This window comes from Mustela lutreola, chromosome 1 (assembly GCF_030435805.1).
Source record: "Mustela lutreola isolate mMusLut2 chromosome 1, mMusLut2.pri, whole genome shotgun sequence".
NCBI classification, from domain to species: domain Eukaryota; kingdom Metazoa; phylum Chordata; class Mammalia; order Carnivora; family Mustelidae; genus Mustela; species Mustela lutreola.
This window is the reverse complement of record NC_081290.1, coordinates 233,601,996-233,617,773: the sequence shown is the minus strand read 5'-3', so window position 1 is coordinate 233,617,773 and position 15,778 is coordinate 233,601,996. Positions and strand designations below refer to the sequence as shown.

The window sequence follows — 15,778 nt, the reverse complement described above, 5'->3', positions numbered from 1 at the left end:
TTTTGGAGGAACCTCCACACTGCTTTCCAAAGTGGCTGCACCAACTTGCATTCTCACCAACAAAATAAGAGAGTTCTCCTTTCTCCACATCCTCTCCAATGTTTGTTTCCTGTTTTGTTAATTTTTGCCATTCTAAATGGTGTAAGGTGGTATCTCAATGTCATTTTGATTTGAATTTCCCTGATGGCTAATGATGATGAACATTTTTTTCATGTGTCTGTTAGCCATTTGTATGTCTTCTTTGGAGAAGTGTCTGTTCATGTCTTCTGACCATTTTTTGACTGGAATATTTGTTTTTTGGGTATTGAGTTTGAGAAGTTCCTTATAAATCTTGGACATCAGCCCTTTGTCTGCAGTGTCATTTACGAATATCTTCTCCCATTCTGTGGATTGCTTCTCTGTTTTATTGATGGTTTCCTTTGCTGTGCAGAAGGTGTTTATCTTGATGAAGTCCCAAAAGTTCATTTTTGCTTTTGATTCTTTTGCCTTTGGAGACATGTCTTGAAAGAAGTTGCTGTGGCTGATGTTGAGAGATTATTGCCTATGTTCTCCTCTAAGATTCTGATGGATTCCTGTCTCACATTGAGGTCTTTTGTCCTTTTTGAGTTTATCCTTGAATATGGTATAAAAGAATAGATGAGTTTCATTCTTCTGTATTTAACTGTCCAATTTTCCCAGCACCATTTTTTGAAGGGACTGTCTTTTTTCCATTGGATATTTTTTCCTGCTTTGTTGAAGATTAGTTGACCATAGAGTAGAAGGTCCATATTTGATCTCTCCATTCTGTTCCATTGGTCTATGTGTCTATTTTGTTTCAATACTATGCTGTCTTGGGATCACAGATTTGTAATATAACTTGAAATCAGGCAACATGATGTCCCCAGCTTTTTTTTCTCTTTTTTAACATTTCTTTCATAATTTGGTTCCATAAACATGTATACATTGTTAGCGGGCAAACCACCTTTTGAGACCTCTCGCCTCAAAGAGACATACCTCCAGATCAAGAAGAATGACTACAGTATTCTGAACACATCAACCCTGTGGCCACCTTCCTCATCCAGAGGATGCTTCACACAGACCCTACTGCCTGCCCCAACATTCACGAGCTGTCCAGTGATGACTTCTTTACTTCCAGCTCCATCCCCAACCGACTACCCATCACCTTCTCACCTCTGCACCCCAGTTTCCCATCACTCTCACCAGCCTCAACCCCAGCAACTGAAGCCTCTCACAGTCCTCAGTAAAGCACGGAGACCTCCATACCCAAGCGGCCCAGGGAAAAAGAGGAACCAATGGCCCAAGAGACGAATGAGGCAGCTGACTGCCCCCGGCGACATGCTGCTACAGCTACACAGCGTCAAAGCGTCCAAGCCCTTGGAGCGGGGGCTGGTGAGGCAAGAGGAGGCTGAGGATCCCGCCTGCATCCCCATCTTCTGGGTCAGCAGGCACGTGGACTCTTTGAACAATACGGCCTTGGGTACCCGCTGTGCGACAAGGGCATGGGGGTGTTCTTCAACAACTCAACGCGCCTGATCCTCTACAATGACACAGAGCGCGAAGGCACAGAGTCCTACCTCACCGTGAGCTCCCATCCCAGCTCCCTGATGAAGATCAGCCTCCTGAAATATTTCCTGAACTACATGGCACCACTATAGTGGCACCACTTCGCTCTTGCTGAAGGCAGGCGCCAATATCACGCCCCAGGAAGGTGATCAGCTGGCCGGGCTACCCTACCCTGCGCTCCTGGTTTCACACCCACAACGCCATCACATCTCATCAATGGCTATGTGCAGACCAGCTTGTTCCAGGACCAAACCAAACTCATCCTGTGCAGGCTGCTGGCAGCCATGACCTACAGCAAGGAAAGGCGGGACTTCCGCACCTGAGTCTGAGCCTGCTGGAGGACTAAGGAGGCCCCAGGGAGCTGGCCAGCCGCTCCGCCACACCCACACTATCCTTGAGAAGCTGCTGAGCTGCTGCTCAACAGCCAACCAGCTCAAGAGAGCCTACTCACAGGCCCTCTTCCCCTCTGGACTCACACCCCTTCTCACCCCCACAGCACCTTGGCCAGCACTGGTTAGCTCCCCTCCTGCCATTTTCTAGAATGTGCCCCTCAGCCCTGGGGGCGAGAGAGAGCTCCATCATTCTTGCTGGTGGGGTGTAATAGTGTCAAGTTATTTTTGTACATGTTCAAGTATGTGTTCCAGGGCCTCTTCCCCTTCCCCCTCAGTCCCACCATATGCATTGTACAGAAAACAGTACAGAATAGTTTGGCTGTGGTGAAACCCTCCTACACTGTTGGTGCAATGCAAGCTGGTGCAACCACTCTGGAAAACAGCATGGAGAGTCCTCAAAAACTTGAAAATAGAGCTACCCTATGACCCAGCAATTGCACTCCTGGGTATTTACCCCAAAGATATAAATGTAGTCATCCCAAGGGGCACATGACCCAAATGTTCATAGCAGCAATATCCACAACAGCCAAACTATGGAAAGAGTCCAGATGTCCATCAACAGAAGAATGGATAAAGAAGAGGTGACTATATATATATATATATATATATATATATGAATATTAGCCATTAGAAAATGAAATCCTGTCATTTGCAATGACGTGGATGAAACTAGAGGGTATTATGTCAAGAAAAGTAAGTCAGTCCAAGAAAGATCATTATCACATGATTTCATTCCTATGTGGAACTTAAACAAAACAGAGGATCGTGGGTGAAAGATGAGAAAAAATAAGACAAACTGGAGAGGGAGACAAACGTAAGAGATTCTTAACTGTAGGAAAGAAGCTGAGGGTTGATGGAGGGCAGGGGGTAGGGGGATAAGGTAACTAGGTGATGGGCATTAAAGAGGACGAATGATGTAATGACCACTGGGTGTTATATGCAACTGATGAATCCCTAAACTCTACCTCTGAAATTAATAATATACTACATGTTAATTAAATTGATGTTTTTAAAAAGAACATCAAGAGAGAGGAGTCAAGATGGCGGAGAAGTAGCAAGCTGAGACTGCTTCAGCTAGCCGGAGATCAGCTAGATAGCTTATCTAAAGATTGCAAACACCTGAAAATCCATCGGCAGATCGAAGAGAAGAAGAACAGCAATTCTGGAAACAGAAAAACAACCACTTTCTGAAAGGTAGGACCGGCGGAGAAGTGAATCCAAAGCGACGGGAAGATAGACCCCGGGGGGAGGGGCCGGCTCCCGGCAAGCGGCGGAGCAACCGTGCACAAAATCAGGACTTTTAAAAGTCTGTTCCGCGGAGGGACATCGCTCCAGAGGCTAAACCGGAGCGAAGCCCACGCGGGGTCAGCGTGGCCTCAGGTCCCGCAGGGTCACAGAAGGATCGGGGGTGTCTGAGTGTCGCAGAGCTTGCGGGTATTGGAACGGGAAAGCCGGCTACAGAGACAGAGCCGACAGTAAGCTCGCAGCTCCGTGTTACCTTGAACCGGTCGCAGGCTCGGTGAGCTCGGAGCGCAGCCGGAGGTCAGGCAGACGGGAGTAACTGGGCGCTGTTCTCTGAGGGCGCACTGAGGAGTGGGGCCCTGGGCTCTCGGCTCCTCCGGGCCGGAGACCAGGAGGCCGCCATTTGTATTCCCGTCCTCTGGAACTCTACGGAAAGCGCTCAGGGAACAAAAGCTCCTGAAAGCAAACCCGAGCGGATTACTCACCCCGGCCCCGGGTAAGGGCGGTGTAATTCCGCCTGGGGCAAAGACACTTGAAAATCACTACAACAGGCCCCTCCCCCAGAAGATCAACAAGAAATCCAGCCGAGACCAAGCTCACCTACCAAGGAGTGCGGTTTCAATACCAAGGAGAGCAGCAGAATTCCAGAGGAGGAGAAAGCCAAGCACGGAACTCATGGCTTTTTTCCTGTGATTTTTTTTAGTCTTGCAGTTAATTTAATTTTTTCTTTTTCATTTTTTTTTTTTCTCGCCTTCGGGTAAAATTTTTTTTTTTTAACTGTTACCTTTTTCTTTTTTAACGATTTTTTACTAGTTTATCTAATATATATATATATTTTTTTACATTTTTCTTAGGTGTTTTCTTTTTTAAAAAAAAATTCTTTTCTTTTTTTTTTTTTTTTTTTTTTTCTTTTTTCTTTCTTCCTTTTTGAACCTCTTTTTATCCCCTTTCTCCCCACTCACGATTTTGGATCTCTTCTAATTTGGCTAAAGCATATTTTCCTGGGGTTGTTGCCACCCTTTTAGTATTTTACTTGCCCCTTCATTTACTCTTATCTGGACAAAATGACAAGACGTAAAAATTCACCACAAAAAAAAGAACAAGAGGCAGTACCGAAGGCTAGGGACCTAATCAATACAGACATCGGTAATATGTCAGATCTAGAGTTCAGAATGACAATTCTCAAGGTTCTAGCCGGGCTCGAAAAAGGCATGGAAGATATTAGAGAAACCCTCTCGAGAGATATAAAAGCCCTTTCTGGAGAAATAAAAGAACTAAAATCTAACCAAGTTGAAATCAAAAAAGCTATTAATGAGGTGCAATCAAAAATGGAGGCTCTCACTGCTAGGATAAATGAGGCAAAAGAAAGAATTAGTGATATAGAAGACCAAATGACAGAGAATAAAGAAGCTGATCAAAAGAGGGACAAACAGCTACTGGACCACGAGGGGAGAATTCGAGAAATAAGTGACACCATAAGACGAAACAACATTAGAATAATTGGGATTCCAGAAGAAGAAGAAAGTGAGAGGGGAGCAGAAGGTATACTGGAGAGAATTATTGGGGAGAATTTCCCCAATATGGCAAAGGGAACAAGCATCAAAATTCAGGAGGTTCAGAGAATGCCCCTCAAAATAAATAAGAATAGGCCCACACCCCGTCACATAATAGTAAAATTTACAAGTCTCAATGACAAAGAGAAAATCCTGAAAGCAGCCCGGGAAAAGAAGTCTGTAACATACAATGGTAAAAATATTAGATTGGCAGCTGACTTATCCACAGAGACCTGGCAGGCCAGAAAGAGCTGGCATGATATTTTCAGAGCACTAAACGAGAAAAACATGCAGCCAAGAATACTATATCCAGCTAGGCTATCATTGAAAATAGAAGGAGAGATTAAAATCTTCCAGGACAAACAACAACTGAAAGAATTTGCAAATACCAAACCAGCTCTACAGGAAATATTGAAAGGGGTCCTCTAAGCAAAGAGAGAGCCTACAAGTGGTAGATCAGAAAGGAACAGAGACCATATACAGTAACAGTCACCTTACAGGCAATACAATGGCACTAAATTCATATCTCTCAATAGTTACCCTGAATGTGAATGGGCTAAATGCCCCTGTCAAAAGACACAGGGTATCAGAATGGATAAAAAAACAAAACCCATCTATATGTTGCCTCCAAGAAACACATTTTAAGCCCGAAGACACCTCCAGATTTAAAGTGAGGGGGTGGAAAAGAATTTACCATGCTAATGGACATCAGAAGAAAGCAGGAGTGGCAATCCTTATATCAGATCAATTAGATTTTAAGCCAAAGACTGTAATAAGAGATGAGGAAGGACACTATATCATACTCAAAGGGTCTGTCCAACAAGAAGATTTAACAATTTTAAATATCTATGCCCCCAACGTGGGAGCAGCCAACTATATAAACCAATTAATAACAAAATCAAAGAAACACATAAACAACAATACAATAATAGTAGGGGACTTTAATATTCCCCTCACTGAAATGGACAGGTCATCCAAGCAAAAGATCAGCAAGGAAATAAAGGCCTTAAATGACACACTGGACCAGATGGACATCACAGATATATTCAGAATATTTCATCCCAAAGCAACAGAATACACATTCTTCTCTAGTGCACATGGTACATTCTCCAGAATAGATCACATCCTCGGTCCTAAATCAGGACTCAACCGGTATCAAAAGATTGGGATCATTCCCTGCATATTTTCAGACCACAATGCTCTAAAGCTAGAACTCAACCACAAAAGGAAGTTTGGAAAGAACCCAAATACATGGAGACTAAACAGTATCCTTCTAAAGAATGAATGGGTCAACCGGGAAATTAAAGAAGAATTGAAAAAAATCATGGAAACAAATGATAATGAAAATACAACGGTTCAAAATCTGTGGGACACAACAAAGGCAGTCCTGAGAGGAAAATATATAGCGGTACAAGCCGTTCTCAAGAAACAAGAAAGGTCTCAGGTACACAACCTAACCCTACACCTAAAGGAGCTGGAGAAGGAACAAGAAAGAAACCCTAAGCCCAGCAGGAGAAGAGAAATCATAAAGATCAGAGCAGAAATCAATGAAATAGAAACCAAAAAAACAATAGAACAAATCAACGAAACTAGGAGCTGGTTCTTTGAAAGAATTAATAAAATTGATAAACCCCTGGCCCGACTTATCAAAAAGAAAAGAGAAAGGACCCAAATAAATAAAATCATGAATGAAAGAGGAGAGATCACAACTAACACCAAGGAAATACAAACTATTATAAGAACATACTATGAGCAACTCTACGGCAATAAATTTGACAATCTGGAAGAAATGGATGCATTCCTAGAAACATATAAACTACCACAACTGAACCATGAAGAAATAGAAAGCCTGAACAGACCCATAACCAGTAAGGAGATTGAAACAGTCATTAAAAATCTCCAAACAAACAAAAGCCCAGGGCCAGACGGCTTCCCGGGGGAATTCTACCAAACATTTAAAGAAGAACTAATTCCTATTCTCCTGAAACTGTTCCAAAAAATAGAAATGGAAGGAAAACTTCCAAACTCATTTTATGAGGCCAGCATCACCTTGATCCCAAAACCAGACAAGGATCCCACCAAAAAAGAGAGCTATAGACCGATATCCTTGATGAACACAGATGCGAAAATACTCAACAAAATACTAGCCAATCGGATTCAACAGTACATTAAAAAGATTATTCACCACGACCAAGTGGGATTTATTCCAGGGCTGCAAGGTTGGTTCAACATCCGCAAATCAGTCAATGTGATACAACACATCAATAAAAGTAAGAACAAGAACCATATGATACTCTCAATAGATGCTGAAAAAGCATTTGACAAAGTACAACATCCCTTCCTGATCAAAACTCTTCAAAGTGTAGGGATAGAGGGCACATACCTCAATATCATCAAAGCCATCTATGAAAAACCCACCGCAAATATCATTCTCAATGGAGAAAAACTGAAAGCTTTTCCGCTAAGGTCAGGAACACGGCAGGGATGTCCATTATCACCACTGCTATTCAACATCGTACTAGAGGTCCTAGCCTCAGCAATCAGACAACAAAAGGAAATTAAAGGCATCCAAATCGGCAAAGAAGAAGTCAAATTATCACTCTTCGCAGATGATATGATACTATATGTGGAAAACCCAAAAGACTCCACTCCAAAACTGCTAGAACTTATACAGGAATTCAGTAAAGTGTCAGGATATAAAATCAATGCACAGAAATCAGTTGCATTTCTCTACACCAACAGCAAGACAGAAGAAAGAGATATTAAGGAGTCAATCCCATTTACAATTGCATCCAAAACCATAAGATACCTAGGAATAAACCTAACCAAAGAGACACAGAATCTATACTCAGAAAACTATAAAGTACTCATGAAAGAAATTGAGGAAGACACAAAGAAATGGAAAAATGTTCCATGCTCCTGGATTGGAAGAATAAATATTGTGAAAATGTCTATGCTACCTAAAGCAATCTACACATTTAATGCAATTCCTATCAAAGTACCATCCATCTTTTTCAAAGAAATGGAACAAATAATTCTAAAATTTATATGGAACCAGAAAAGACCTCGAATAGCCAAAGGGATATTGAAAAAGAAAGCCAACGTTGGTGGCATCACAATTCCGGACTTCAAGCTCTATTACAAAGCTGTCATCATCAAGACAGCATGGTACTGGCACAAAAACAGACACATAGATCAATGGAACAGAATAGAGAGCCCAGAAATAGACCCTCAACTCTATGGTCAACTAATCTTCGACAAAGCAGGAAAGAATGTCCAATGGAAAAAAGACAGCCTTTTCAATAAATGGTGCTGGGAAAATTGGACAGCCACATGCAGAAAAATGAAATTGGACCATTTCCTTACACCACACACAAAAATAGACTCAAAATGGATGAAGGACCTCAATGTACGAAAGGAATCCATCAAAATCCTTGAGGAGAACACGGGCAGCAACCTCTTCGACCTCTGCCGCTGCAACATCTTCCTAGGAACAACGCAAAAGGCAAGGGAAGCAAGGGAAAAAATGAACTACTGGGATTTCATCAAGATCAAAAGCTTTTGCACAGCAAAGGAAACAGTTAACAAAATCAAAAGACAACTGACAGAATGGGAGAAGATATTTGCAAACGACATATCAGATAAAGGACTAGTGTCCAGAATCTATAAAGAACTTAGCAAACTCAACACCCAAAGAACAAATAATCCAATCAAGAAATGGGCAGAAGACATGAACAGACATTTCTGCAAAGAAGACATCCAGATGGCCAACAGACACATGAAAAAGTGCTCCATATCACTTGGCATCAGGGAAATACAAATCAAAACCACAATGAGATATCACCTCACACCAGTCAGAATGGCTAAAATCAACAAGTCAGGAAATGACAGATGCTGGCGAGGATGCGGAGAAAGGGGAACCCTCCTACACTGTTGGTGGGAATGCAAGCTGGTGCAGCCACTCTGGAAAACAGCATGGAGGTTCCTCAAAATGTTGAAAATAGAACTGCCCTATGACCCAGCAATTGCACTATTGGGTATTTACCCTAAAGATACAAATGTAGTGATCCAAAGGGACACATGCACCCGAATGTTTATAGCAGCAATGTCCACAATAGCCAAACTATGGAAAGAACCTAGATGTCCATCAACAGATGAATGGATCAAGAAGATGTGGTATATATACACAATGGAATACTATGCAGCCATCAAAAGAAATGAAATCTTGCCATTTGCAACAACATGGATGGAACTAGAGCGTATCATGCTTAGCGAAATAAGTCAAGCAGAGAAAGACAACTATCATATGATCTCCCTGATATGAGGAAGTGGTGATGCAACATGGAGGCTTAAGTGGGTAGAAGAATAAATGAAACAAGATGGGATTGGGAGGGAGACAAACCATAAGTGACTCTTAATCTCACAAAACAAACTGAGGGTTGCCGGGGGGAGGGGGTTGGGGAGAAGGGGGTGGGATTATGGACATTGGGGAGGGTATGTGATTTGGTGAGTGCTGTGAAGTGTGTAAACCTGGTGATTCACAGACCTGGGGATAAAAATATATGTATATAAAAAATATATGTTTATAAAAAATAAAAAAAAAAAAAAAAATATGCTCGTAGATAAACAAATGACCATTGCTAAGCTCTGTTCTAACCGTTTTTCATTTGTTATCTCATCATAAGCTCCCAGTAATCTGATACAGTGCTCTTCTCTCCATTCAAAAATTGGCAGAATATGACAAATGGCACTAAATAATTTGCTCATCATCATCCAACACTTCCATACCATCAAAAACTTTAATACCTCTATGTACAAAACATGTTGTTCTAAGACTGTCTACAAAATACTTCTTTTTAGTATTGGGCAGCAGCAATAAATCTTTAGACTATTCAGTGAGGCAAGCATTTACACTATAAGGATCAGCTCACCATTCACTTTAAACAAGTATATATATATTTCTCAAGTGAAAGGTATTTTAAAATGGGAAATATAAGTAATTTTTATTCCCCCTCCCTCTTGGGACTTTTATAATCCTCAGTATCTGAGAAATAAATAGCATCTGACAGTATTAATGTTATCTTCTTTCCTTTAGAAGTTACAGATTAAAGAATTTTGGTTTGAATAAGGTCATTACATAACAATATATCAACCAAAGCCTTTCAAGCTAAGTACACCAGCGGCCAAAAAAGTATCTCTGTCACTCAATTCAGATGTCTACCTTGGTGAGCCAGATCTTCGTAAGAAGGTTTCACAATATACTACAGGGAAAATACAACTTTTTATTTGAGTGGGAGTCAGCATGAAAATATACATTGTGCCTACTTGCTTCTTTTAATTCTTGCTCCTATTATACTTCCTGGTTTATTATTTTCTTGTATCGTGCTACTATGTCATGTCAATAAAGCTGTTTCTTTTGATAAAAAAAAAAAAAAAAAAAAAAAAAAAAAAAAAACATCAAGGGGCACCTGGGTGGCTCAGTGGGTTAATCCTCTGCCTTCAGCTCAAGTCATGATCTCAGGGTCCTGGGATCAGGCCCCACATCGGACTCTATGCTCAGGAGGGAGCCTGCTTCCCCCTCTCTCTCTGCCTGCCACTTGGCCTACTTGTGATCTCTCTCTCTATCAAATAAATGAGTAAAATCTCTCAAAAAAAAATTCCACCTTTTCTCAAAGTATAACTATATATATTTCCATTGACATTTATGAATATGTTTATATTTTCATTATTTTTAAACAAATGAAGATATATAGAGAAAAATATGGACACATATATATCAAATTGTTAACAAATCTAATTGTTGTACTTTAGATGACTTTTTTTTTCCTGCTTTATTAAAGTATAACTGACAAATAAAAATTACATATATTTAGGGTACACAATGTGACATTTTGACATACTGATACTGTGAAATGATTACCAAAATCAAGCTAATTAACATATTCATTTCCTTTCCTAGCCGCAATTCATGTGAGAGGGTGAGAGCACTTAAGATCAAATCTCTTACAGGGGTGCCTGGGCTTCTCAGTAGGTTAAAGCCTCTGCCTTAGCTCAGGTCATGAACACAGGGTCCTGGGATCAAGCCCCACATCGGGCTCTCTGCTTGGCAGGGGGCCTGCTTCTCTTCCTCTCTCTCTGCCTGCCTCTCTGCCTACTTGTGATCTCTCTGTCAAATAAATAAATAAAATATTTTTTTAAAAAAAGATCAAATCTCTTACATACACAATGAATTCTGGTACACTGAAAAGAAATTTTAAAAATAAAATTAAATTGAAAAAAAAGATCAAATCTCTTAGCAAATTTTAAATATACAATACAGTATTATTAACTATCGTCATCATGCTGTCCATAAGATTTCCAGAAGTTATTCACCCTGCATAACCAAAATATTAGGCCCTTTCTATGTGATTCTCCAGGGATATCACAAGCTATCTCACAGGATGAGAAACACAGTGAGGAATAACTTAACAACTTCCAAGTCCAGAGCACTCACTGCTCTCATTTCACAGGGGCCAAGGGCAGTCTGCCTCAAATAGTGTCACTTTGGTACATTAATTATTTTCAATACAATTAAAAATAATTGAAATTGAAATAAAAATATTTCAATAAAATAAACTTTAATAAAAGTTACTTAAGAAAAAGCCAATGCAAGGACTCTCAGACTCATACTGGCCCCCTGAAAGCAGAAAACAGATCTCCCATGTGAAGAATACTCTCTCTGTACCTAGTGAAAATACAACCTTATCACTAAAGATAGGGACTTCAAAGTTGAGAAAAACCATAGAAACAAACCTTGTTATTTTTTTTCCTAATCTACTAAATTTCCTAAATCTACTAATTTAAGCTCCCAAACACCTGTTTTCTTTATTCTGTCAATCCCTCAAAAATTTATTGTCTCTTTCTCTAAAAAGTTTAAAAACTTCCTCCCTCAGTCATTTCTTTAGGTCTCAATTTCATTATTGGGCTTCTGTGTGCACATAATAAACCTTTGATTTTTTTTTCCTCTTAATCTGTCTCATGTCAGTTTAATTCTTAGTCCAGCTGGAGCACCTTGAAGGATAGAGAAAGAATTTTTCCTTCCCTGCAATTCCATTCATTACCAAAAATTAGGCTACTGGTAAGGACACATGACTCTGGAAATTCACATATCCAGCCACAGACTCCATTCAGGAGGTAACCAGCTCAGTCAATGGCACTGCTCTCTCTGTTGCTTTGACAGTGGAAGATGCAAGTCTTGTCACCTTCCTGATGAACATGCTCCAAAAACAGAATTCAATGAGCTATTTCCCAGTGTTTCCACTTACTGCTAGTATTTCCACCCACTGCTTCCACAGACCACATCGTGGATAACTAGAGATGCTGAAAATGCTATTCCTCTACCAAAGTTATTTCTGCTTTGGGAAAAATATGTAAGACACCTGCTCCCGGATTTGCTTGGTCTTAATCCCATAAATGATGGGATTCAGCATAGGTGGAACCAGAATGCAGACATTAGCCAATAAGATATGGATATGAGGTGGAATGTGGCACCCAAACCGCTGAGTAAGGGTTGTAAAGATCGCAGGCCCATAAAAGAGGATGATGATGCAGACATGGGAGCCACATGTGTTGAGAGCTTTGTGGCGAGCATCTTGGGAAGGCATGTGGAAGACAGCATGCAGAATTAGCACATAAGAAACAAATATTAACAGGACATCTAAGACCACTGTCGACGTGATGACACAAAGTCCATACCAGATGTTCACTCGAATGTCATTACAAGCATATTTGGCCAAACCAATGTGTTCACAATAGGTGTGTGGAATAATATTATTTTGGCAGAAAGTCAATCTTTTCAAAAGAAATATTATGGGGAAAATCATACAATAACTTCTCAGGAAGATGATCACACCGATTTTCCCAATCAGAGCAGGTGTAAGAATAGTGGTGTATCTCAGGGGGTAGCATATGGCAATGTAGCGGTCAAACGCCATCACCAGCAAGATCCCTGACTCAGAGATGAAGGTGCAGTGGATGAAGAAGAACTGAGTGATGCAGCGATCCAGGGAGATCTCCCCAGCACGGAACCAGAAGATGGCCAAGGCCTGAGGTACAGTGCATGTGGAGAGCACGAGGTCTGCTCCAGCCAGCATGCAGAGGAAGAGGTACATGGGTTCCCGGAGGCTGTGCCTTGTGAGGATAATGCCGATGAGCAGGCTGTTCCCAAGCAGGGCGATGACATAGGAAATGAAGAAGGGGATGGAAATCCACATGTGCTGGTTCTCTAGCCCAGGAATGCCCAGGAAGTGGAAGATTGTGTGGCTAACACCAGTGTGGTTTAAGGAAATCATACCTGTGGAGACTACCGGAGACATCACATTGGATTCATAGACAGAGCTGAAAATACAAATTTTCTTGCAAGATTCTTTGTGAAGGCACTAGGAGCTTTTGGCATATCTCATACTCTCCATCTTCTGTGAACATGCAAACAATAAGAAACATAAAAAGTCAATAGGACGTATTATCTACCTCAATGAGTGATAGTCTAATTTAAGAGTCTAATTTATATCCCAAGCTAATCAAATCAAACACATTGTTGGATGTATTTTTCCTACAAACACAGGATTATGAATACACAAAGGAAATCATTACATGTATCTGGAAAGGCGCTAACAAGATGTTTCTTGAACTTGACGTTGTAGTAGGTGGTTCATCATAAGGGAAAGAATGAATGAATAGGGCAGGAAGCAAGAGCAGGAAATGTGGGCATTCAAATCAAAGGATAGCATGCTCATTGGACAGTGTTTACTCAGCCCCAGTTAGCTGTGTGTAGGGAATACTGAAGGAAGCAGGGTGGTGTTTGCACAGGCAGATTTGGCCTAACTGCTGGAAATGAGATTTGAAATCTCTCGGGCTTTCACCACATTATCAGCTCACGTGTGGAAAGAGTCAACAGACCTTAAAGAAGTAACATTGATGGAATCATGCTCACACCTTAGGAATCTAAGTTCAGAAATGACTGAATTTGGAAAATAAGGCCTTATTGCTAGGAAAGGGATGTGCATGACATTTGGGAGGTTTTCTGCAAGTGGGAATTTTATCAGTCCTTAGTATACATTCATTCATTCACTTGGTCATTCAGGAAGCAGGAACTGTTTCTTAGCACCATATTATAAACTGGGGAAACAGAAAAAATGGTAATTTGTCTGGGTTCTGCCTTCATGGTTTAGAAGAAAATCAAATCTGTATGCAGATAGGCTAAAGAATTGGACAAAAATAGTAATTCGCCCTATGAAAGGGTATTTTAAAACATCTAGCTTGATCCATTCATCTGTTGATGGACATCTAGGTTCTTTCCATAGTTTGGCTATTGTGGACATTGCTGCTATAAACATTCGGGTGCACGTGCCCTTTTGGATCACTACGTTTGTATCTTTAGGGTAAATACCCAATAGTGCAATTGCTGGGTCATAGGGCAGTTCTATTTTCAACATTTTGAGGAACCTCCATGCTGTTTTCCAGAAGATGTGGTATATATACACAATGGAATACTATGCAGCCATCAAAAGAAATGAAATCTTGCCATTTGCAACAACATGGATGGAACTAGAGCGTATCATGCTTAGCGAAATAAGTCAAGCAGACAAAGACAACTATCATATGATCTCCCTGATATGAGGAAGTGGTGATGCAACATGGGGGCTTAAGTGGGTACGAGAAGAATAAATGAAACAAGATGGGATTGGGAGGGAGACAAACCATAAGTGACTCTTAATCTCACAAAACAAACTGAGGGTTGCTGGGGGGAGAGGGTTTGGGAGAAGGGGGTGGGATTATGGGCATTGGGGAGGGTATGTGCTTTTTGAGTGCTGTGAAGTGTGTAAACCTGGTGATTCACAGACCTGTACCCCTGGGGATAAAAATATATGTTTATAAAAAATAAAAAATTTAAATTTAAAAAAAAAAGAATTCCACAAAAAAAAAATCTAGCTTAGTAGCTAAGGTGTATCTTACACTCATGAACATTATTTCTTCCATTCCAGTTATCCTCCTCATGCCCCTGATTTTTCTTTCTGGGGAAAAAAATCAGCTCCAATTTCCATCGTCCAGGTGCTAGGAGAAAGTGTTCTGCCATCAGAGTCACCTGTCAGAGGAGTCCATTCAGCTGGCCTAGCTCAGGGCACTGTCTTCTATAGAGCATATGGCTGCTCTGTGACAAGGTTCTCTCCAGTGAGGGCGGCTGATCTGCAGTGGGATGGCATCGGAGGGATGTAAGAGCAGGTATGTGTCCCCACAGACCTGAATGGGAAAGAAGAAAATGGCAAGAAGGAAGATGCCGTAAAAGACACAAACGAATAAAGGCAGGGCTGGAGAGAGGGTAGATTTCAGAAACTGGTGATGGTCATGTGTTTGGGGAAGGGAGTAGCAGGAAAAAAAAATTATTTTTTGAATTTTTTTTTTCTTATCAGTAGGCCCCACACCCAGGGTGGAGCCCAATGTAGGGCTTGAACTCACAACCCTGAGATCAAGACCTGAGCTGAGATCAACTGTCAGTCACTGAAATGACTGAGCCACCCAGGTGTCCTGAAGACATTTCATTAATAAGAACTAGTGAGAGAAAGCAGGTTGCTCAGAGGCTGAGGATTTGCCTGTTCAGTTGGTCTCCTGACCAAATTAAGATGACTTTGGTCTGACACAAGTTCATCCTCAATGTCCCATTCAGTGCCCCTCCCTCCTAATTCCCTCCTCACACCTGCCTGAGAAGTCCTGCTCTGCTTCCCATGACGTGCTTTAGGAAACCTAGAAGAAATCCCAGTCATTCTCTGGGCTCTTGTCATGTTTACCAAGAAGGTTCGAAGTAAGTCTGTTTCTGTTTTTGCATGTCTAACCTAATCATTAGAGCACTTGCCACACATTCAATTACTTCTTTCTTGAGCAGGCTTCAATAACCTCAGCTGCACTCTAAACCTCCCTTCTCAGACCATCCCCTCCACTTCTGCTGCAAGCAATCCGATTGGTAGCTCTGGTCCTTACCACTCTTGATGCAGC

General features: G+C 41.1%; 1 protein-coding gene and 1 pseudogene across 1 annotated transcript; one reads left to right on the top strand and one right to left on the bottom strand.

The window, feature by feature from the left end:
* Positions 1 to 933: 933 nt before the first annotated feature.
* Positions 934 to 2,103, top strand: LOC131833526 (serine/threonine-protein kinase PLK1-like; annotated as a pseudogene).
* A 10,032-nt stretch (positions 2,104 to 12,135) lies between these two features.
* Positions 12,136 to 13,080, bottom strand: LOC131833470 (olfactory receptor 52B4-like). The gene has a single exon (XM_059176833.1). It carries the CDS (start codon positions 13,078 to 13,080, stop codon positions 12,136 to 12,138), a length of 945 nt encoding a protein of 314 aa, XP_059032816.1.
* Between the last annotated feature and the right edge of the window lie 2,698 nt (positions 13,081 to 15,778).

Bases quoted from the DNA above. Each gene is read 5' to 3' on its own strand.
- LOC131833470 (XM_059176833.1), bottom strand. From the start codon at position 13,080: ATGATTTCCTTAAACCACACTGGTGTTAGCCACACAATCTTCCACTTC.